This window comes from Cibotium barometz, chromosome 8, assembly GCF_041138505.1.
Source record: "Cibotium barometz isolate CiBa-2024 chromosome 8, ASM4113850v1, whole genome shotgun sequence".
NCBI lineage: Eukaryota > Viridiplantae > Streptophyta > Polypodiopsida > Cyatheales > Cibotiaceae > Cibotium > Cibotium barometz.
Window position 1 is genome coordinate 7,203,444 of NC_141053.1, and position 21,885 is coordinate 7,225,328.

General features: G+C 44.7%; 1 protein-coding gene across 18 annotated transcripts in view; it reads left to right on the top strand.

Moving 5' to 3' along the window:
* The window catches only part of LOC147635865 (uncharacterized), a 101,224-nt gene that overhangs the window by 7,291 nt on the left and 72,048 nt on the right, over positions 1–21,885 (top strand). For 7 of the 18 annotated variants that reach the window (XM_086801228.1, XM_086801231.1, XM_086801230.1 and 4 more), the window contains 2 exons: positions 4–140; positions 18,217–18,403. In XM_086801228.1, the coding sequence (XP_086657354.1) occupies positions 33–140; positions 18,217–18,403 (295 nt within the window). In that variant the 5' untranslated portion in view covers positions 4–32. Of the gene's footprint in view, positions 1–3; positions 205–464; positions 572–12,243; positions 12,305–18,216; positions 18,404–21,885 lie in introns of those variants that run through there. The other 11 variants (XM_086801243.1, XM_086801240.1, XM_086801242.1 and 8 more) reach the window with 5 other exon arrangements.

Below are 21,885 nucleotides of genomic sequence, written 5' to 3' on the forward strand. Positions count from 1 at the left end.
TAGTACATAGGTATAGCTAAGCTGAAAGAATTATGGCTCTTTTGGAGCATCAAGAAGAAGCTTCACCAAAGCTGTTAGAAAAACCAGCCTCATTCCATGAAGGAGACGTGGCAGATCAGCTGGTGTATCAGTTGGTTCGGGTGTGTTTAAGCTTTCTTTCAACCTTTTGATATATGCTTGCCTCTAGCATTATTGACATTATAGGTCTGTTTGCCTAACCAACTACCTTCTTTGTTGCTTTACTTGGAACTCTTTTTGAACTTTGAAGTAGTGTTCATAAGATCACATCGAGTATTTCATCTTTTAATTTTGCCTCTGTCTGTCTGTGCGGTTGATGGCTTCGTTAAATAATGAAGATCACATCGAGTATTTCATCTTTTAATTTTGCCTCTCTGTCTGTCTGTGCGGTTGATGGCTTCGTTAAATAATGATTTTGAAAAGCTCTTTTTTGGTCTCTGACTCAGCTGAAGAAGGGTCTGCAAGAACAGGAGGCGCATAATCCAAGGAACACAAATGGGCGCGGGCATGGATGCAAAGATGCGAGGCGTTGGCACCTCAGTTGAACAGGCAGGCAGGTCTATACGCCCTTTAAGTGAACAAACAAGACAGGAGGCATATAGTCCAAGGCACACAAATGGGCATAGGCATGGATGCAAGGCATAGGGATCTCAGTTGATGCAGGCAGGGAGGTCTATATACTCTTTAAGGGAACAAGACAGGAGGCACATAGTCCAAGGCACAGAAATGGGCACGGGCATGGATGCAAAGATGCAAGGTGTAGGCACGTCCGTTGTATGAATGCAAGGTGCAGGCAGGGAGGTCTATACACAATTCAACCACCCACATAATATTTTTCCTTATCTGGCTCTCTAAAACAATTTTGAGGCAGTTCCTTCCCCCTCATTCTGCCATGTCTTTCATTGGTGAGACCATGAGAATTCCTAGCCTTGGTCCAACTAGTCGTTTCATGTGGTTCTCACTGAGGTTGTTCTATCCTTAGTCCCCTTCTATAAGGCTAGCAGGCTGCATTGATTACCTATAGTAGTATTTAGACTTCTTGTTGATCAGAATCCTCATGGGGCTCTGAAGGTTCTCAAGGCCAATTGCATGGACGCTAATAGAAGGGATTTTATCTGGTAAAAATTTGAGGAAAGTGTTTGGAAAGGCTTTTGTGGCCAAGTTGAAGTAGTTCTCTTCTGATGGGCAAACAGAGAGGGTGAATCAGGCTTTGGAGGATATGATTCGTGCATAGGTCTTTAGGCGACCATTTGATTGGGAGAGGTACATCCCAACGGTCGAGTTTGCCTACACGAGTACTAAGCGTTCAACAACAGGTTACAACTCATTTATGCTTATGTTTGGATTTTAGAAAGATCCCTGGTAATATTGGAATTTGGGACCGATATTAGAAAGGTAGTTTGGTTGATGCAATTAGAGGTTTCCTGACCGATATGCAAGAGATGCTGGTCACTCCTAGAAATTCTATTAGTAGTGCTCAGGATAGAGTGCAGCTTTATGCTAATTGAAAACGTTTACTGAGGAAGTTTTTCCAGGGAATAATTGTGTATTTGAGAGAATACAAAAGTTTTGAGGCATTGCAACGGGGAAGTATCTCCTAGGTACTGATGAATTACCCAATCCTGGTGTGGATAGGTAATATGATTAGCTATTTGCTACTTCCATTAGTGCTAGGCTTCATTATGGCTGAGTCTGCCATGCATCTCCGGAGGTTTGATAGAAACTCAGTACGAAGGGATTTGTGTGAATATATGCTCTTATGTGTGTGTGTGTGTGTGTGTGTGTGTGTGGAGTGCGTGTGAGAGCATATCTTGATACAAAGTTCTACACCCACTATTGGGCACTGATGACGTTAGTGGGGATGTCGTAGTATCTAGTCCTTACTATGCATAATGGAGTTGATAGTTATATAGTTTTGTGGATTGACTACCATGAGTATATAACATGCACGTTCCTAAAATTTGGGCATGTTCCTGGATTCATCTAGGTATATAATATGATTAGCTATAACAATTGACTTCGCAATTTCAAGTTATCCGATTCCATGGCAGTTGAAGATTGAGAGGTTGTTGGATAGTGAAAATGTCTGAGGTGGGGAAGTATAATACATACTTGATGCTAACCACATGGTTACTTGGGCCTAATCTAGGTTTGTAGGGCCCTAAGGATGAGTACAACAAGCTGTGATTACAAGGGTTAAGGTTTTTTTTAAATGTTATCCCATAGTAGCTATTTATGAGTCAGTAACTATTTATAGGTTGATTGAGGCTATATAAGCGGGAAGAGCCTATTGAATGGTTGGGTTCTATTTTATTGTATCCTATCTAGTGTGGTTGGATGACAAAGGGCGGTGCGCCTAGGCCTGGGTCACTGTAATTCCACTGGTCTGTGTGGAATGTTTGGTTGAACACAATGCTAATCAATACACTTAAATACACCAAGATTTAATGGACAAGAAACACAATACAAGATGTAATTTGCTGAATTGACAAGAGACGCGCGATTAGCTGGAATGACTGACCAGAGCCCTCAAATAGTGTATATTGATCGGATATAGTTGGTTTTCCGTGAAATCTATTGAGATAATCAAGTACATAATATCATGGGAATTTTTGACCAGATTTCCATTCTAATGCGTATGAATACATCATTGCAAACAATATGGTTGTTGGTGAAGATCTTCAACTCACACTCACGTAGGACAAGAGAATACTACAAAGGGTATGTGAACATGGAGTCCTGCTCTTGCCACCTGCTACTTGCTTCCATAATTTAGCATTAAAGCTTACCGATTGCAACTAGACTCCATGTCAACGGAAGTTTTCGCAATGGCAGCGTATGGAGGGTTGAAATCTTCAATTTGTTGCGAAGTGAAAGAGAACTGTATGCTTTGAGATCAATGTAATTCCATTTGCCGGTGTGGCATGTTTGGTTGAACGCCATGCTAATAAATACACTCAAATACACCAAGATTTAATTGACAACAAGCACAATACAAGATGTAATTTGCTAAATTGACAAGAGACGCACAATGAGCAGGAACGGCCGGCCTCACCATCGAATAGTGTATATTGATCTTGGGAGAATAAAGTACATAGTGTCATGGGCATTTTTGACTAGATTTTCCATACCAATGTATATGAATGCAGTATTGCAAACAATATATTTGTCGGTGAAGATCTTAAACTCACACTACCCTCTACTTCCACTAAATAAGATTCAACACTAATATCTTCATGAAATGACAATCATTTAACCATTAAGCACAATATTGTTCCCTACCATTAAGCACAATATTGTTCCCTACCATGTGCTCTCTATTGTTCCACCCACACGTTGTAGAAACAATCTCAAGAGAACCGTAGGACAAGAGAACACTACATAGGGTATCTGAATATGGAGTCATGCTCCTCCCTCTCGCTACTTGCTTCCATAATTGAGCATTAAAGCTTACCAATTGCAAGTAGAGTTGATGTCATCGGAAGTCTTCATGATGGAAGCGTATGGAGTGTTGAAATCTTCAATTTGTCGTGATACTTTGCGACAAAAGTCTTCAAGTGGTTGTAGGGAACCCGGGGAAAGCTTCCCCTATGAATGAACTTGAGAAAGGAAGGTTGAAATTAAGGTTTTTAGCAAAAAGACTAGAAATTACAACAAAGAAAGGACTGTTTTGCTGAATTTCAGCTATTGGGACCGTGTAGGAGAGTGATGACGGTGTGGAAACACTCTTGGAAGCTTGGAAAACACTGTAACAAGCTTGAATATAGTGTAGGGAAGGAGAAAGTGCAAAAAATACAGCCATAGAGCCTCTTAAAAGGGGTGCCAACTTCTAGAGAGGGGAGAAGAGAGAGATGATGAGATGTCCACCCTGGGTGTCAGGCAAAGAGGGAAGGTGAGTTGGGGTCCATGTAAGCCCAGTGGGGCGTGCAGTGACAAACCCAACCATGTGTCCAAGAGATAAAAATATAAAGAGAGAGAGGGGAGAGAGAAAAGGGAATGGGGATCTTGCACAGTACACCACATTGAGCGGGGAACAGGCCCCGCCCCCTTTCAGGAATTGATTCAGGAACAATCCACGGGCGTGTTGACCAAGATCAATACAATCAATGAATATAAAACAAACAAATATGCCGATGTAGGATATCCAAGTTGATGTCGATGTCGACGCACAAGATCTTTGATGCCGAGCACACCACGGGGATGACCCATAAGTATCTCTCACCGGGCTAGTACCAGATTCAATATACAAATCCAATGAATCCAAGTCTAATGAGTCCAGGTCCAAGTCCAGGTCCAAGTCTAAAATCCAAGCTCCATGTCTAAGCTCTGTGTTCCATGTTCATGTCCAAGCTCTAGGTTCCATATCCAAGCTCTATGCCCAAGTTCATATCCAAGTTCAAGAAGTCCACGTTTCCATGAGTAATCTCCACAACTCCCACAACCTTGTCAATGAAGAAAACCGTGGAAAAGCACTTTCTAGCAAGAAAACTGATATAAAACCTGTTTTAATGGTTTTTGGGCGATAAAAACATCCAAAAAGCAGTTTTTTAGGGTTTTTGGAATTTTCTGTCCGTATAGCTCCGTACACGCGTCCGTATCGCCCATGCATATGCCCATACAAGTCTAGGGCTGATTGTACATTTGAAAAGCAAGTTGGAGAAGGTGTTGATGGCAAAGAAGAAGCTCTCCATGATCATAATGATGCCCACACACACTCCACGATCTCCTTCAATCTTCAATGATCTTGTTCATGGTACTACAAGAGAAGTCCAATCCTTTTTATACTTGTAAGAGACCCTGCTTTTTGCCAAAAAGCCTTCATGCTTTTGCTTTGCCGTTTTATGCTTTGCTTTTCTCTTTTTGCCTTTGCTTTTGCTCGTTTTATTTTTATTAATAAAATATTACTCAACTTTTGGTGCTTTGCTTTTCTGGCTTTAAGGCCTTAAAAGTTGCTATTTGAGAAAGTGCCTTTTAGCTTTTTGGTCCGGCTCAGTCTCCTCTTTCCAATGGTGCCCTTGGCTCGCGGTTAACCTTGTTTGACTTTTTGCTTTTTCTTACTTTTTGACCAAGAATGGTGCTTTTTCTTAATCAAACCTTATGGACCTTGTCCCCATGTCTTCTTTCACCTGTCTGGTGTCCGGGCATGGATTTCATCATGTGAAATAGAGGTAGGAGGGCCAAATAGTTACATTCCCTTCCTCTTACATCGCAGTTGTCCTCAACTGTGGACTGCAAGTGTTCCAAGCACATCCATATGTCCCTGGTGTATCCATATGTTTCTGGTACATCCATATGTTTCAAGGTACATCAAGTATATCCATATGTTTCAAGGTACTAGCCCCATCTGGTGAGCTTGTGCATCTGGTCTTTCCCCGTATGTGTGGTGTCGTCTGCCCATCTGGCAACATCTCAATGCCTTTTCTTTGACCGATGTCCTTGTTCTTGATGGTACATCTTCATTACCTATCACATGTGTTAGATAAAATAAATGCATACTTACCTCCTACAAAAACTAGACACAAGCTAGTCAGCAAACAAGTATGCATCATTTGCGTCTACCGGGTATTCCAGGTACTGGCTAGGTAGTCTGGAGCCCAGTGGACTATCACATGCCATAAATCCAAGCATTGTCCACATATTAAAAATAGCACACAAAGTCGAAGAAATTCAAACATACATTAGTATGCAATGCACAAGTAATGATCCTCTTGTTCATGGATTGTCCTGTCTGGTTTCATCGAAACCATGCTGAGCCATCTGGCCACTAGGACCGCTCAGACTATCCTCTACTCAAGGCCATCTGGTCACTAGGACCGCCCGAGAGTTCAGCAATAGTCATTCGGGACATCTGGTTGCATTGACCGCCCGACTGCGAAATCCAATACAGTCATCTGCGCCATCTGGTCGCAATGACGGCCCGACTGCGAAATCCAATACAGTCATCTGGGCCATCTGGTCGCAATGACCACCCGATTGCAAAATCCAATACAGTCATCCGGGCCATCTAGTCGTAATGACCGCCTGACTGCGAAATTCAATACAGTCATCTAGGCCATCTGGTCGCAATGATTGCCCGACTGCGAAGTCCAATATCTCTGGCATCGTTGCCGTCCAATGGGTCATTTGGCATCGTTGCCTCCCATATATAAATCTTGCTCCTTGGGCTATCGGGCATCGTTGCCACCCAAACTAGAGCATGTCCAAATAACCATTATAAGCAAAATAATGATCAATTCCAGTCCAATATATATAAAGTGAAGAGGGCTAGAGGTGTGATCCCTTTCTCTTGAATCTGTCTTGATCGCAATACGTCCATATCTGTACTTCAAATACATCTGGACCAACCACTTCCTCAATGCTCATAAGCACGAAGTATATTTGGATAGTCCTAGAAGTACTCCTTTGGCATCCATTCCACGTCCAACAGCAAATAACTCTTGAATTCTAAGAGGAACTTTCTGACCACTGTCTTTCCTCTTTCTCTCACAGAATGAAACACAATCTGTTCTGGCTCTTCCACCCCTGGTGGATTCTTCAAAACAAGTTCCTCGAGGGATAACTTGTACATGGTTTCAATAAACTGTCACGTATCTTCCAATGATCTGAAAGGTCCAACTAATGATATACATGGTTGATCTTCTTGGTATCATCATTCAATGGGTGCAATAATCCTGCTGGTGTTTGTCGATCAAACTTAACCTTCTTACAAAACAAACATTCTCGAATCATGAAGTTCAATGTCTTTCTCGTACTAGGCCAATAAAAGGTAGCTCTCCAAAGCTTGAAGTGTAGTCAAGGTGTCTCTATCCCCCATATAGGGAGGAGTATGGCACTCTTCCATTACTTTGGCCTCAATTCCTTGTGTCGTACATATCTTGGGTTTGCATCATAAGAAAAACCCTTTTTGATGACATAAAAAGTTACCAAATATGTATTCTACAATCTGTTTCAAAACATCTTTGAAGTCTTCCTGTGGTAGTATAAAGATCCTTCATCAAAGTGAAATCCATAGGGTAACCCATAGAAACAGGGCTCTCCAAGATAATGCATCTGCTACCTTCTTGTCTTTGACGTTCATAAGCCATAGCATGGCCTTTTTGGTTCAAGACTGCACCAATGCAAGCTCATCATGTTCAACCACAGAAAGGTCTAGAATAACCAACACCGGTCCTTTATGAGTATAAAGTCTCAATGCTTCAAAAGGGTTTTGTTTCAGCTTTGGTCCACAAAGATTCCATGGCTTTATTTGTCGAAATATGCAATGGGCTAAACACCACTGCAAACCACTCGTCGAACTTCTTGGCATGATGTCAATCTGATGATCTTCAGATCTCTCTGGCGTCTTTGCCTTCCTTACCCTTACTTGTCTCGAGGAAGCTGCATGTGAGAGAATAGGCCTAGGAGTACCTTCCGTGTATCCTCCATAAGAAATAGAACGGGTAGCTCTAGATCCTCCTGCAATGGTGACTCCTTTGGCCCAAATATAGGCTTTAGCAGCTTCAACTCCTTTTGCTTCGGTGGCTCGATCATTGATGAAATCTTCAAACATTTGAGCCCTTGTTTGGTCCCGTTCCCTCTTGGTTCTTCACGCAAGGAATTCCTCGTCTCTAAGAAATTGTATGAACTGCTGAAAGTCATGGTACTCTTGTGATGACATGGCTGCGGTCTCATGAGTAATGAATGAACGACCCTGGTTCTTATCTTGAAGTCCTAGATCGTCCTTATAGTTGTTCCCTTCGTTAGACCCTTGGTTTTTCTCTTCTCTCGACATGGCTCTGTCACCCCAAGAAAGTTTCTTCAAGAGAAATCCTGCTCTGATACCATTGTAAGCCCAACGGGGCGTGCAGTGACAGACTCAACCACGTGTCCAAGAGATAAAAATATAAAGAGAGAGAGGGGAGAGAGAAAACGGAATGGGGATCTTGCACAGTACACCACATTGAGCGGGGAACAGGCCCTGTCCCCTTTCAGGAATTTATTCAGGAACAATCCACGGGCTCGCTGGCTAGGATCAATACAATCAATGAATACAAAACGAACAAATATGCCGATGTAGGATATCCAAGTCAATGTCGATGTTGACGCACAAGATCTCTCATGCCGACCACACCACGAGAATGACCCACAAGTATCTCTCACTGGGCTAGTACCAGATTCAATATCCAAATCCAATGAATCCAAGTCTAATGAATCCAAGTCCAAGTCCAAGTCCAAGTCCAAAATCGAAGCTCCATGTCTAAGCTCTGTGTTCCATGTTCATGTCTAAGCTTCATGCCCAAGCTCTATGTTCCATATCCAAGCTCTATGTCCAAGTTCATATCCAAGTTCAAATCCAAGTTCAAGAATTTCAGGTTCCCATGAGTAATCTGCACAACTCCTACAACCTTGTTGATGAAGAAAACCATGGAAAAGCTCTTTCTAGCAAGAAAACTGATATAAAACCTGTTTTAATGGTTTTTGGGCGATAAAAACATCCAAAAAGCAATTTTTAGCATTTTTGGAATTTTAAGGGTTTTTGAAATTTTCTGTCCATACACCTCCGTACCCGCGTCCGTATTGCCCATTACAAGTCTAGGGCTGACCGTACATCTGAAAAGCAAGTTGGAGAAAGAAGAAGCTCTCCATGATCATAATGATGTCCACACACACTCCACGATCTCTTTCAATCTTCAATGATCTTGTTCATGGTACTACAAGAGAAGTCCAATCCTTTTATACTTGTAAGAGACCCTACTTTTTGCCAAAAAGCCTTCTTTTAGTGCTTTGCTTTCTTGGCTTTAAGGCCTTAAAAGTTGCTTTTTGAGAAAGCGCCTTTTAGCTTTTTGGTCCCCGGCTCAGTCTCCTCTTTCCAATGGTGCCCTTGGCTCGCGGTGAACCCTGTTTGACTTTTTACTTTTTCTTGCTTTTTGACCAAGAATGGTGCTTTTTCTTAATCAAACGTTATGAACTCTGTCCCCATGTCTTCTTTCACCTGTTTGGTGTCCGGGCATGGATTTCATGATGTGAAATAGAGCTAGGAGGGCCAAAGAGTTACAGTCCAAGGTTGCTTTCTTTGAACAAAGGGGATAAGGTTTAGACAGCGAGATTTGTCCACCTTGGGACATTAGTGTGTGTGAACACAGGGTTGGTTATAATTTATAAGTGAGTTTTGGTCGCCGAAAACTTAATGAAGTGTGTACACACTCACTTATAAATTAATGCTAGATCCTAAGGCTCAGTTATGACCGGTACTTACCACTTGTCACATGTCCCATAACCATGTTAGCAGAGAGTTTCACATGCACGGTTCACAGGTGGGTGTCTCCTTACCCGGACCTACACATTGGTTAAGCAAGCATGAAAACAACATGGAACTTCAAGTTGTAGGCAAGCACATAAAGAGTCTATGCAATGCAACATTGGTATGGGCAATCCTCCTTCATGAGACTAAACCAAAATAGACGTGTTCTAGACAAGTACAGGAGGTACTAGACCCAGTGAAACACCAATCCTCTAGGCGTTTCCGGGCATGTACATAGATGCACAAGTCCCAACAGAAAGCCAAATCCACAGTATCTCATGACTGGCATCAATCCCTTGCATAATAGCCATGGACGCCAGTTCAATGTATATACATAATTAGAAAGCAAGGGTGGACCAGTTGGGTGGCCAAATGGTGATAGACACAGTCCACGGAAGCCTTAGTCTTTGGGCAGAAATCAACTTAGTCAAACATTGACTATTGAAGTCTCCATAAATTTCAAGCTCCTCTCAGTCACTATTTAAAAGGCTTCATAGCCTTTTATTTCCTTTGTTGTGTGCCATTTTGGAGGCTATGCATTTTATGCAGCTGAAATCTTAGTGGGGCATAAGTATATGGTTGGTCCAAGAGATGGGGCTCTAAAAATGAACATAAGGGGGTTTTAAAAGGGTGAAAAGTGGTAAGGGCTGGCTGACTTGCCATTAATCTCTGCTGTAGAAAATAATGCACACCTTTAATAAAGGGAACCCTAGCCCTTATCGTACTTATTCAGTCTTTCAGCAGCCAGAGCACTTGAATTGGAAGCATCCTATGTTCTTGCTAATGTATCTGCACCCATGTAGGCATGTATGATCGAATTTGTGTATATGTGTATGGTAAGCACATGTGCAAACATGTGTAGATTCATCTAGAAAGTGTGTTATGGGGTGTGGGCTTGGAACTTTGCAGTTGTGGTTACCATCTAACTCACACGCATAGTATTGATCATGGATGGAAGTTGAATGTACTAGTGAAGCTCCCTAAAGAGACCCACAAGAACTTGCTGTAGTGAACGAGCTGTCTCCTCAGGTCTCCTCTCATGGGATCCTTATGATCTGGAATAAGATCAAAGTGGTTACACATCTACTGACTGGTTTACATAGTTGGAGTAAACCAGACACAACCTTTCTCACCCGATTATATCATTGATCCTTGCTGTCACCATTTGGCCACCCAAATGGTTCACTCTTGCTTTCACACTATGTACATATTGGATTAGTGTCCATGGCTTATGGAATATGCCTATGCAGGTGATTGACACGTGTCATGTTGTATAGTTGGATATGATATTCCGCTGGGACTTGATGTTATCATGCCCGGAATATCCGGAGGACTTGGCTTTCCGCTGGGACTTGTGCCTTTGTGTACATGCCCGGAAACGCCTGGAGGACTTGGCTTTCCGCTGGGACTTGTGCCTTTGTGTACATGCCCGGAAACGCCTGGAGGATTGGCTTTCCACTGGGTCTGGTATCGCATATACTTGCCTGGAAACGCCTGGTCTTATATGGTTTCATGAACGGGAATTGCTCATGCCAATGCTGCATTGCATAGCATCTTTATGTGCTTGCCTGCAAATGAAATTGCATGCTGTTTTCATGCCTGCATGACCTATGTGTAGTTCCGGGCTAGGGGACGCCCGCCCGTGAACCGTGCGTGTGAAACTGTCTGCTGACATGGTTGTGTGGCATGTGAACAGGTGGTAAGTATTACCCAATCTAGGCTCAAATAGCCCTTAGGACTTAGCCAATATTTATAAGTGAGTGCGTTCCCATTTCATTAAAGTTTGGGCGCCCAAAAGTCACTTATAAATTATGACCGCTTCCAAGTTCACACTCACTGAAGTCCCGAGGCGGACAAGACTCAATGTCCAGGACCTGATCCTCCCTTTTTACTCATAAATGGGCATCTCCCCATGTCCCTTCACCTAATTGGACCCCAATTCACTTACTTATTAAGAGAAATTCGTGTTTTCTCTTCATGAGGATTTTTGGAGGCTGAAAACTCTGTTTTTCCACCATTTCTCTCCATTTCCAAGCTCTCCATAGCCATACCCAACTTGCTAGGGTGTTTTCCAAGCTTCCAAGAGTGTTTCCAAGTGCTAATCACTCTCCTACTCACTCCCAATGACTGAAATTCAGCAAAACAGCTCTCATTTTTGCTGTAATTTCTGGTCTTTTTGCTGAAAACCCTAATTTCAGCCTTCCTTCCTCAAGTTGAACCATAGGGGAAGCTTTCCCAAGGTTCCCTTCATCCTCTTGAAGACTTTTGTCGCGAAGGATTGCGGCAAATCGAAGATATCAACACTTCTAAAGCTTCCAACGCGAAGGCTTCCGCTTGCAACAACTTCTATGAAGACTAGTAAGGTAATTGGACAATGTATTGTCATTACTTACTCAGTAGAAGGGCAGGACTCCTTGTTTAGCCGCCCTGTGTAGTATTTCTCTTGTCCTATGTGCTCTTGAAGATGTTGCTACCTTGCTTGGTAGAACATAGAGCCAATGGTAGAGAATATGGGCACTGAAGTCGGGCCGGGCATCAAGGCAGCTCCTTGGTGATCTACATCGACATACCATTGTTTTCTAAATGCTGAATTTCATATGCATTGGCATGGAGGATTTGGCAATGGATGCCCGTGAAACTATGTATTGAATTTCTCCAATAGTAATACAATTTACTCAAGGGAGGGGTCGGCCGTTCCGGCTCATTGTGTGCCTCTTGTCAAATTCAGCAATTTACTTCTTGTATTTGAGCAAGTGTCCTTCAAATCTTAGTGTATTTAAGTGTATTGATTAGCATTGTGTTCAACCAAGTTACACTTGCAACATGATGCACTACAACAGGCACCTAGATGGGATAGCATGGCGAGGTATGGAAAAAAAAAAATTGTGCTCCAAAATAAGGGCATTACATTTTTTGTGGAATTAAGAGAGATGTTTTCTTTGCAGGTGGATGTCACTGTGGATATGACTTTTGGGATAGCCACTAAAAGCGTCATGTAAAAAAAGGGTAAGTGATAGTAGAGATTCATGCAGGATGTGGAGATTGTGCTATGGTAGCACAAAAATTAGGCATGAACAGGAGGAAATTTGGGGCGGGGTGTGTTAGAATGCAGACAACTGCTGTAGAGAGCAAAACACACATGAGAGAGAGAGAGAGAGAGAGAGAGAGAGAGAGAGAGAGAGAGAGAAGCTGTGTAACTCTGCTATATACACCAAAGAAAATCCCGGACTCACAAGTGGGAAGTGTGGGGGGGAAGGGGCCATTTTATATGGCCCCAGGCTGCTGGTCGGCTAGCCTAAAACAGGCCGACAGCAGCATGACCAGACCTGGATTGCCCACGACCAGCAAATAAGCCAGTCGGCCAGGTGCCTGCAGTCGGCCAGGACACCTGACCAGGTTAGGTACTAGAACAGCAGTCGGCTAGCTTCTGAGGACAGCCGACAATCCTCCATACCTCAGGGAAAAAATGGCAAAATACATGGAGAGTGAGAAAAAATGGGGAAACACTAAAAACCGGCTGGCACACCCACAACAGAGGCCTTGGTATAGTGTACAGACAAGAGGTTACTGCAAACACCCCCTCTCATCTCTTGGATGTGGAACCAACCCCAGTGAGCTGGAGTGCCGCTGGAGCATAGCCTGAGGTAGAGACTTCGTGAAGAGGTCTGCCGCATTGTCCTCCGTTGAACAATAAAGAAGCAAGATGTCACCAGCCAAGATCTTCTCATGAACAAAGTGATATTGTATCTCTATGTGCTTGGTCCTGGGTTCCGAGTAATAGCGATACAGCTCTGATAATCGCACTGGATGACCGTGGGCTCTTTCTGTGGAAACCCAATCTCGCCAAGCAACCTCCGCAGCCACACAACCTCGCAAGCAGCACCACAAGCAGCTTGGTACTCTGCCTCTATAGATGACAAAGCAATAGTCGGCTGCCTCTTGCTGCTCCATGAAACAGCTCCTAAGCCGAGGGTAAAACTGTAGCTTGATGTAGATCTCCTCGTGTCTGGATCTCCTCCCCAATCTGAGTCACTTCAACCTTGGAGTCGAACTCGGTCGTTCGTTTCACCTCCAGTGTCATAGAAGAGTCCTAGATCCTTCGTATGTTGCAAATACCGCAAGATCCGCAATCCTGCGTCCCAATGAGACTTCAACGGCGTCTACATAAATGAGCTCAGCAGCCCCACAGGAAAGCTCAAGTCCAATCTGGTGTTCAGCAACCAGATCAATGAACCAACCAGCTTCCGGTACAGAAAGGCATCAACCGGCTCACAAGGATCATTCACTGTAAGCTTCGTGTTTGGGTCCATCGGTGACGTGATAGGCTTGCAGTTCTCCATCCCAAAGGCCTCAAGCAACTTATTGACATACCGTTGCTGAGAGACAAAGAACCCCCTTTGGTTCTGCTAGATCTCCAATCCCAAGAAGTGGAGTAAGCCTAAATCGGTCATCTCAAACTCCTTTGACAAGGCAGCCTTCGTCACTGCAATGTGCTCTATGTCACCGCCAGTGAGAATGAGGTGATCCACATAAAGGATGATCAACGTGACCATGCCGCTTTCCTCAAAGAGATACAAGTTAGGATCTGCAACAACTGATCTCTGAAATCCAGTCCGTAAAAAGAAGGAATCAATCTTCTGATTCCAAGCCTTGGGAGCCTGTGTAAGACCATACAAGGCCTTCGACAACCTGTAAACCATCCCCTTTGATCCTGGAACCTCAAAGCCTGGAGGCTGCTCAACATACACCTCCTCCTGCAAGTCACCATTAAGGAACGTGGACTTCACATCCATTTGATATACGGGCCACCGCTGAGAAGAAGCAAGGGCAAGAATGGTCCGAATCGTGGTCATCCTCGTTGTTGGGGCAAAGGTATCCTCATAGTCGATGCTAGGACGTTGAGCATAACCCTTAGCCACAAGTCTGGCTTTGTGTTTGTCCACCGACCCATCTGACGTATACTTGGTCTTGAAGACCCACTTGATACCAATGGCTGACCGTTTTGATGGCCTCGGAACCAACTCCCAAGTTTTATTCTTCGCTATGGCATCTAGTTCCACCTGCATGGCTTTCCTCCAAGTATCTTGTGCAAGGGATTCCTTTACGGAAGTGGGCTCTTTGTCCCGCATGATATGAGACATCAAAGCATAGTTTACCTAGAAGAGCTCCGTTGAATGACTTTTGTCACGAACTCTATGTGATCTTTGAGGTCCGTCCTCTGTGGTCCATTCGGAGGGAAGCTACGTAACACCCGACTCCCGAAGGTTGTCTAACAACCACCTGGGTACTCGTACAGAACATGGAGCCTGCTGCTGCTGCGGGGGACTCAACCTCCTCAACTGACTGAGGCTGTCCAATTGGAACAATCGATTGGGAATCATCATCAGACTCGTCTGGGTCTCCAAGAAGTGGCGGCTCATCAACAGTGGAAGCTGGAACATGCTCATCAAAAACCACATCTCTGCTGACGACAACCTCGTTCCGCTCCAGATCATACAACCTGTTTGGAAAGAGAATTATATCCCACAAAAACAAGCTTTTGGGACTTTGAGTCAATGTAAGCCCAGCGGGGCGTGCAGTGACAGACTCAACCACGTGTCCAAGAGATAAAAATATAAAGAGAGAGAGGAGAGAGAGAAAAGGGAATGGGGATCTTGCACAGTACACCACATTGAGTAGGGAACAGGTCCCGCTCCCTTTCAGGAATTTATTCAGGAACAATCCACGGGCACGTTGGCCAGGATCAATACAATCAATGAACAGATATGCCGATGTAGGATATCCAAGTCGATGTCGATGTTGAGGCACAAGATCTCTCATGTCGAGCACACCATGGGGATGACCCACAAGTATCTCTCACCGGGCTAGTATCCAATCCAATATCCAAATCCAAATCCAAATCCAATGAATCCAAGTCCAAGTTCCAAGTCCAAATCAAATCCAAAACCAAGTCCAGATTAAGTCCAAGTCCAAGTCCAAATCCCAGTCCAAAATCCAAGCTCCATGTCTAAGCTCTGTGTTCCATGTTCATGTCCAAGCTCTATGCCCAAGCTCTATGTCCAAGTTCTTAATGTCTGCTCGAGTTTAAGCTTCCATGTCCAACTCTGTGCCCAAGTTCTATGTCCAAGCTCTAAATCCACTCGCTCATCCCATGAATAATCTCCACATTTCCTATAGCCTTGTCGATGATGAAAACCCTAGAGAAGCTCTTTCTGGCAAGAAAATTGATATAAAACTTGTTTTAATGGTTTTCAGGCAATAGAAACCTCCAAAACGCAGTTTTTAGGGTTTTTGGAATTTTCTGACCGTACAGCTGTACAGATCCGTACAGTCGCACGGAATGATGGTGACGTGGCATTGCAGTTGCTGGAGGCACTCTGAAATCAGCGGGTAGCGATGAAAAACTCCATGATGTGGTTCATAGATGATGATGAAGAAGATAATTTCCACGTGTGAATGAAGATGGCAATGCGATGAAGAGGTTCTTCTTCAACTTGATGCTCAGGAGAGGCTCATGCTTCTTTTATACTTGGGGAAGCCTTGCTTTTTGCCAAGAAGTAATGCTTTTGCTTTGCTTTTGTCTTTTTATTAAATATTATTAATAATAGCCAACGTTCTTGATTTGTGCTTTTACAACTTCAGGGCCTTGCTTTTTGACCCTAGAATTGCTTTTTGAGAAAGCAGCTTTTAGCTTTTTGGTCCAGCTTAGTCTCCTCTTTCCAATGGTGCCCTTGGCTCGTGGTCAACCTTGTTTGACTTTATGCTTTTTCTTGCTTTTTGACCAAGAATGGTGCTTTTTCTTAATCAATCCTTACGGACCGTGTCCCCATGTCTTCTTCCACTTGTCTGGTGTCCGGGCATGGATTTCATTATGCGAAATAGAGCTAGGAGGACTAAATAGTTACAGTCAAGCTTCCCCCTCTGCTTCTTTGGAATGTGAACATATGCATCACTCCCAAACACACGGAAATGGGAGACATCTAGTTTCTTGCCAAAATATGCCTCAAAGGGAGTCATATTCGGTACTGAAGTCGTCGGAGAATGGTTGAGGATATGGACAGCCGTAGCCATAGCCTCTTCCCAAAGTGTCTCCCTAAAGTGGACGAGGAAGATCATGATGCTTCAATATCGTCCTCGCCGTCTCCACCACAGTCCTATTCTTACGCTCAACTACTCCATTCTTTGAAGGCGAAACTATATTGGCCAGCTTCCGCTTGATGCCATGTTCCGCACAAAACCGCACAAATGCATTGGAAGAAAACTCTCCTCCTTTGTCAGCCCGAAGAGTCTTTATCTACAAGCCAGACTCTTTCTCCACCATCACATGCCACTTCTTGAACCGAGCAAAAGCTTGGTCCTTCTGGGAAAGGAAATAAACCCAAGTGAATTTGCTACAATCATCAACAAGCAGCATAAAATACAAAGAACCTCCCAAGGATGGCGTCTGCAAGAGCCTTCAACTTGTTGATGTGCTCCCTCATCGTCAACGACTTTGCAAGGATTCATCACTTGCATTTGAACTTCCAAGGAGATCCTCTTCATGGGTGATACCCTGTTGTACAGAGAAGCCAAATGCTGCCAAATCCCTCTCTGGCCAACGTCATATGCTTTATGTGATTGATCACCTGTGGTGTGCAATTCAGGAAGATGAAAGAACGGACGTGGGCATTGACATGATCCTATAACTGTGCCTGGGCTTCCCGTTCCTTCCGTATAAAGGGTAACTCCCCGTCTTCCAACTCCGGCCATGGAACCCTAACAACAATGAAATCAGCCAAGTCATAAGACTCCAAAACGGACTCCATCATTACCTTCCATATGCCGTAGTTGTTCCCGTCCAATGTCGGTCCACCGGGAATGTGGGGAGTGTTGGGATCTTCACGTGCTTCTCAGCCATCTCAAGCAAGTCTGCCATCTCAAGGGTTCACAAGGTCTTGTGAAGGGAGGGTGGGTGGGGAAAAAAGAAGAAGAAGAGGTCACAAATAATATGCAAGGTGGCTGTCCAACGGTGATGGCCACCTTCTACCCGATCTCCAAGTCCCGTACAGCCCAAACAATCTTCAATCAGCACCTCAAATCAGCAAACCCTCGACGTCCCACTGTCTCCAAGCTTCAAGCCACCTAGGGCTCTGATACCATGTTAGAATGCACAGCGGAAATGAAGACAACTGCTGTAGAGAGCAAAACGCAGATGACAGAGAGAGAGAGAAGCTGTATAACTTTGCTATATACACCAAAGGAAATCCCGGAATCACAAGTGGGAAGTGTGGGGGGCAAGGGGCCATTTTATATGGCCCCAGGCTGCTGGTTGGCCAGCCTACAGCAGCACGACCAGCCCTGGACTGCCCATGACCAGCAAATAAGCCAGTCGGCCAGGTGCGTGCAGTCGGCCAGGACACCTGACCAGGTCGGGTACCAGAACAGCAGTCGGCCAGCTTCTGAGGACAGGTAATGGCCCTCCACACCTCAGGGAAAAAATGGGAAAGTACATGGAGAGTGAGAAAAATTGGGGAAACACTAAAAACGGGCAGGCACACCCACAACAGAGGCCCTGGTATAGTGTACAGACATGAGATGACTGCTAACAGGGTGGGGGGAGGTGTGTGTGTCGGGGTGTTTGAAGTGAGAAGGGGGGAGGGAGGTTGTAGAAGAATCTGCTAGGGAGCAGTTGAATAGGTTTGGAGGGCTTTGACACAGGTGTTGCTGTGTGCAGCCTCTTCCTCTCTTGTTTCTGTTAGTGGCTACTTCTCGTGAAATTGTGAGCAATGTCCCTATGCCAACATGTGAAATTGGAATTAGAAGCTTTATTTTCTCTAGATTTATGGTTGTAAGATGCAAAAATAAAACACCTTGTCTCTGATAGCTTATGTTTTGTATTTGCATTTAATGTGTGTTCTTGTCGGGTGTTTGGCTACCAGGTTGAAGAGGATGGGACAGTCGTTCCTGCTTCTGAGGATGAAGTGATAGAGATGGAGTCATTTCTGGAAGGAGGAACAGCTATACAAGTATCTGATGTGGAAGGAACTCGAATGGAAATGCAGGATGAGGAGGGAATCGTATGTGAGCAGGAAGACAGTTTAGGTTCAAAGGACAAAAGCTCAGTGGGTATTGCTTTCAACCCAAACCCCCTACACGATTCCTCCCCCCCCTGCCCTTCTCTCCAACATATGCATCATCCCATGGAGTTCGTGGCCTATTTTTCTAAATGTTTTTTTTTTTTGGTTTGGTGGGCCTTCGTAAAATTTAGAATAACAGTGAATTGACATGTTTGACTATCCAAAATGTGGTCTAAAAGGGGAAAAAGGGGGAAAGAAGAAGGGGTGTGTGGGGGGTTAGTTTCTTAGTTGTCTTTTTTTAAGAATGCTCTGTTTCATAGATATATGGAGCTGCTTAGTAATCTTAAGTGCTGCACAGGCTCTGACTAGGTTCGGAAAAGGCTTTGGAAGCCGAAAATGAACTGTCCATTTCACTGGAGGGGATCCCATTAATGCCCATCTCTGTTTGATTGAATTCTTACCATCTTTCTTTGGCAAGCTCCCTGTGTGGAGCCCAGCACTCTCAAATGGAGAACTGTCTGTGTACGCTTCACCCCAATCCGACAGTTGGTGAGAGTCTTCCTCCCCACCAGCAGGCTTGACAACAACCAACGTCGTGGCAGCCAGCCACCTTGTGCCCCGGGCGACATGGAACCCCGAGGTAACGGTGTCCACCACTAAGAACTGTCACTCGCATTTACCTCAGGATCCAGATGCAGAGCTGTAAGGAGATTTGGCGGGCCAATCGGCCGTCAGCTCACAGCCCTAGTGGGGCTTTCTCCCTCGGACCCTCCTCCCCAGCGTGCTGAGTGCCCACATTTTCAAGAGCCTCCCCTAGTCTGCCCTCCAGTGGAGTTCCCCCCCCTCCTCCTTCCCTCCTTCCCGCCTCCCTCAACCCTCCATCCTCTCCTACACCCGGCTCGTGTAACCCCCCCACCTCGCCTCTTCACTCGTGGCAGCGACCTCTCGCACCGCCCGACCCAGCGCCCTTAGGTCGGGTCTGCCGATGACTAGTGCAGCACTACTCTGACCCTGTGGACATGGTCATCGTAGCTTCGTTGATAGCATGCCTCCCGCCGGAGTGTATTCGAGCCCCTCCTCGGATCATGGGCACCCAGTGGACTACTCCTTTTTGGTACCTGCCGGCGGAGTTGAGCTCATTCTCTAAGATGGTGATCCGTCTCTGTATCTGTGTGATTCAGCACCACTTTTACCCCACTCCCTCGGATGTGGGAGCCGTGGTCTTATGCCTTCCGTTGAGTGTAGCCCTAGGCACAGTTGGGATTGTGACTGGGTGGTCTCGACCATCCGGGATGAGGCCTTTGACTTCTCTCACCATGTTGGCGACCTTCGCCTGACCGACACCATTAGCTTGTGCTAGCGCTGGCTAGGCTGCAGCTAGACAGCTCCGGTTACAGGCTAGAGGATGGATCCGTTGAGGCAGAAGGGAATGAGATGCATCTCTTCGTCTCCATGTCAGCTTCTTCGTGACTCAAGATTACAGGTACCTAACTTGCGAGGAGTTACGCCTCTAGGCCGGGCCCGAGCGGAGTGCGCCCATTTGGATGGGCGGATTCACACCCACTTGGAGCATCTTTGCACTTGGACGCACTTTGACTACTAGCCCTCCAAGCCAGTTTTGAAAGCCTTGCAAGCCGAACGGACCCGAGGAGGGTCCAGACCCTCCCCTCATAGACATGCACATAGGATCCTGGAACATCCAATGCCTTGGTGGTGCTGAATGCCTAAGGTAGGTGCTGTAACTCGCTTGCACGGGGGACTAAGGACTTTGACATACTTTTAGATACCATCAAATGCTTACTTAACATTTAAACATGAAACATGGCCACAACCTTGACATATTTCCATAATCACTTTGCATAAAACATAGAAACTGGAAACATCTGCTGAAAGCTGAAAATATACGTTGCACATATGACTTTGCACTAGGGCCGGAATGGGCAGACCCCCCCCCCCGGTGGATAATTTTATTCCCAGGGAGTATTTGGAATTTGTACAAGCTTTGAAGGCTGTAACTATTTGGCCCTCCTAGCTCTATTTCACATGATGAAGCCCATGCCTGGACACACTAGACAGGTGGAAGCAGACATGGGGACAGGGTCCATAAGGTTTGATAAAGAAAAAACACCATTCGTGGTCAAAAAAGCAGGAAAAAGAAAAAGGTCAAACAGGGTTGACCGCGAGCCAAGGGCACCATTGGAAAGAGGAGACTAAGCCGGACCAAAAAGCTAAAAGCAGCTTTCTCAAAAAGCAACTCTAAGGCCAAAAAACAAGGCCTTAAAGCTAGAAAAGCAAAGCACCAAAAGTTGAGAATATTTTATTAATAAAAGTAAAAAGAGCAAAAGCAAAGGCAAAAAGGAAAAAGCAAAGCATAAAAAGGCAAATTAAAAGCATGAAGGCTTTTTGGCAAAAAGCAAGGCTTTCCCAAGTATAAAAGAAGCATGAGCATCTCTTGAGCATCAAGTTGAAGAAGAACCTCTTCATCGCGTTGCCATCTTCGTTGAAGCTTGAAGATCCTCTTCTCCATCATCATCTACTTGATCATGAACCAAATTATGGAATTTTTCATCGTTGCCCGTTGATTCAGAGCACCTTCATTGGCTGTAGCGCCACGTCATCATCTGTCCGTACGACTGCACGATCCCTATGTCATACAAAACTATACGGACTGAAATTTCAGAAACCCTAAAACTGCTCCAAAAATCCTAAAAACTGCTTTTTGAGGTTTTTATCGCCCAAAAACCATTAAAATAGGTTTTATATCAATTTTCTTGCAAGAAAGAGCTTTTCCATGGTTTTCTTCCTCGACAAGGCTGCAGGAGTTGTGGAGATTACTCATGGGATGAGGGAGTGATTCTTGGACTAGGATTTGGATTGGAACTAGAACTTGGATTCGGGTCTGGACTTAGATATAGACTTGGATTGGATATTGGATTAGACATGGAGCTTGGATGTGGAGCTTGAACATGGAGCTTAGACATGAACATGGAGTTTGGACATAGAGCTTGGACATGGAACATAGAGTTTAGACATAGCGCTTGGATTTTGGACTTGGATCTAGATTTGGATCTGGAACTAGAACTTGGAAATGAACTTGGACTTGTATATGAACTTGGATTTGGATATTGGATGTGGTACTAGCCTGGTGAGAGATACTTGTGGGTCATCCCCGTGGTGTGCTCGGCATCAGAGATCTTGTGCCTCGACATCGACATCGACTTGGATATCCTACATCGGCATATCTGTTTGTTTTGTATTCATTGATTGTATTGATCTTGGCCAGCGTGCCCGTGGATTTTTCCTAAATAAATTCCTGAAAGGGGTTGGGGCCTGTTCCCCCACTCAATGTGGTGTACTGTGCAAGATCCCTATTCCCTTCTCTCTCTCCCCTCTCTCTATATCTCTCTCTCTTGGACACGTGGTTGACTCTGTCACGGCACGCCCCGCTGGGCTTACAAAGGCTCATCCATGACAGGGGTTCTTGACGGATTATCCATGTACATAACCATGAACAAATGTAGAATAGGGCTG